The sequence below is a fragment of the Carlito syrichta genome, unplaced genomic scaffold (assembly GCF_000164805.1).
Source record: "Carlito syrichta isolate Samal-C Ts95f unplaced genomic scaffold, Tarsius_syrichta-2.0.1 Scaffold315782, whole genome shotgun sequence".
Taxonomy (NCBI): Eukaryota; Metazoa; Chordata; class Mammalia; order Primates; family Tarsiidae; genus Carlito; species Carlito syrichta.
The window spans coordinates 71,060-72,890 of NW_007259878.1; the positions used below are offsets into that span (position 1 = coordinate 71,060).

General features: G+C 42.4%; 1 protein-coding gene across 1 annotated transcript in view; it reads left to right on the plus strand.

The window, feature by feature from the left end:
• The window catches only part of NBEAL1 (neurobeachin like 1), a 211,707-nt gene that overhangs the window by 328 nt on the left and 209,548 nt on the right, over positions 1-1,831 (plus strand). Inside the window, exons 2-3 of the mRNA XM_008073238.2 lie at positions 33-100; positions 576-853. Coding sequence (XP_008071429.2) covers positions 803-853 — 51 coding nt within the window. The 5' untranslated portion in view covers positions 33-100; positions 576-802. The remainder of the gene's footprint in view (positions 1-32; positions 101-575; positions 854-1,831) is intronic.

A 1,831-nucleotide genomic window follows, 5' to 3' on the forward strand; every position in this document is an offset into this window, starting at 1 on the left:
AAAGGTCCCAGAAAACACTCTTGCTCTTCCAGGAGGCTCTTTCGGCCGGCTGCTGTGCGTGCTCGCCCTGGCGTCCCGGAGGGAGCGGCTGCCGGGCCAGGTGGGCAGGGTGACTTTCACTCTCTGAGGATGGGAAAACAAACAGACCGGGCATTCCTCCCTTCCCCCACGCCCTTCCCTCGGCGCCCCGGACACTCCCCGACTCCGGAGACGCAGCCTCGGGACTCCCAAGGCTTGTGTGTGTTTGGAATAATGCCTTTGGGATACGTGCCTTTTTTTCTGCGCGTGTGGACCATACACGCGCGGGGCTGTCCTCTGGATCCCGGGGCGGGTCCCTGGCTGTCTGCTCCTGGTCTTGGCGTCTGCCCTAGAGGATCCTGTGATGTGACACACTGTGTCAAGCTGTGATGTTTTCCAGAAACTCAAGTTTTATTCACTCTGTTCAATCCGTGTAAAAGTTTAGCCGGTTATTTGTGGGAAGTGAAGCAGATAAGTCTTCTTTAGTTTTTGAAAAGTCTAGATTTTTTTTATACAGCCTCTTTTTCTAGCCTTTTGGATTTTCCTCTCTTTCACAGATTTATTAAATTGCCCAGCTGTCACTGATGAAGATAAGTTGGAGTAACTGCTGGAACTGCCTTATAGTTGACCAGAAGACGGTCCATTGATTTCTCTTCTTTTGGTTTTCCCTACTGCTTTGAGCTTTACTGTAACGACTGAAAAACTTGGAAAATAAAATGAACGTGCTGTGGTCTTGAACATAATTTTCTTGAGGAAAAATTAAAGTGCCAGAGTGAGAGCCAGAATGGCATCCAGAGAGAGGCTCTTTGAACTTTGGATGCTTTATTGTACAAAGGTAATTGCTTTCCTTTTTATTTCTATGTTTGAAATACTTTATTATAAAATTTTGTGTTTGGCCTTATTATTACTTTGTTTAATGAATAGTAGTGTAAGTTATTCATATTAATAACCCCAAACTTAAAAACACTAAAAGATTTTTTGCTTACCTCTTTCTCAGGTTCAAGCACATTCACAATATTGGCATACTTTTAAAAACTGTGGGGTGTGGTTTTTGATACTTATCCACAACGATCCTAAAATTATATAAGTAAAATTATGCCCTTGAGAGAAAAATAAAATATTCCAAATTATTTGATTTATTCATTACATTTTAAAATTAATTGGTGTTGGTTTTTTTTTAGTCAGGGTCTCACTCTATGGCCCAGTGTGCAGTGGCACGATCATGGCTTGCAGAAGCCTCCACCGCCTGGGCTCAGGTGATCCTTTCACATCAGCCTCCAGAGTAACTGGGACTACAGGCATCAACACCATGCCCAGCTAATTTCCTGGTTTTTTGTAGAGACAAGGTCTTGCTATGTTGTCCAGGCTGGTCTTGAACTCCTGGGTTCAAGCAATCCTTCCGCCTCAGCCTCCCAACAGTTCTGACATTATAGGCATCAGTCACCCTGTCCGACCCAAATGTTTTTATTTTTATTTGTACTTTTATTTTTCTCCCACAAGTAGAAGTGGAGACATTTTTGTGAGAAAGGCATTAAGCATTTTTCTCATAATTAAATTCTGTACCTTATGTGATTGCCACTATGTTAGCACTTTATGAGCATTGTCTCATTTTATCCTCTCTGTAGTACTGTGAGGTATTGTTATTATCCCATTATACTGATGAGAAAACTGATGCAAAAGTTGAGTGGTGAGTAGCAGAGGAACTCAGTACTGCATGATTGAAGTCCATGCTTTTGTGCATTATGACTCAGTATTTTTTTTTTTTCAATTTTTTTGAGTTGGAGTCTCACTCTGTCGCCCAGACTGGAGTGCA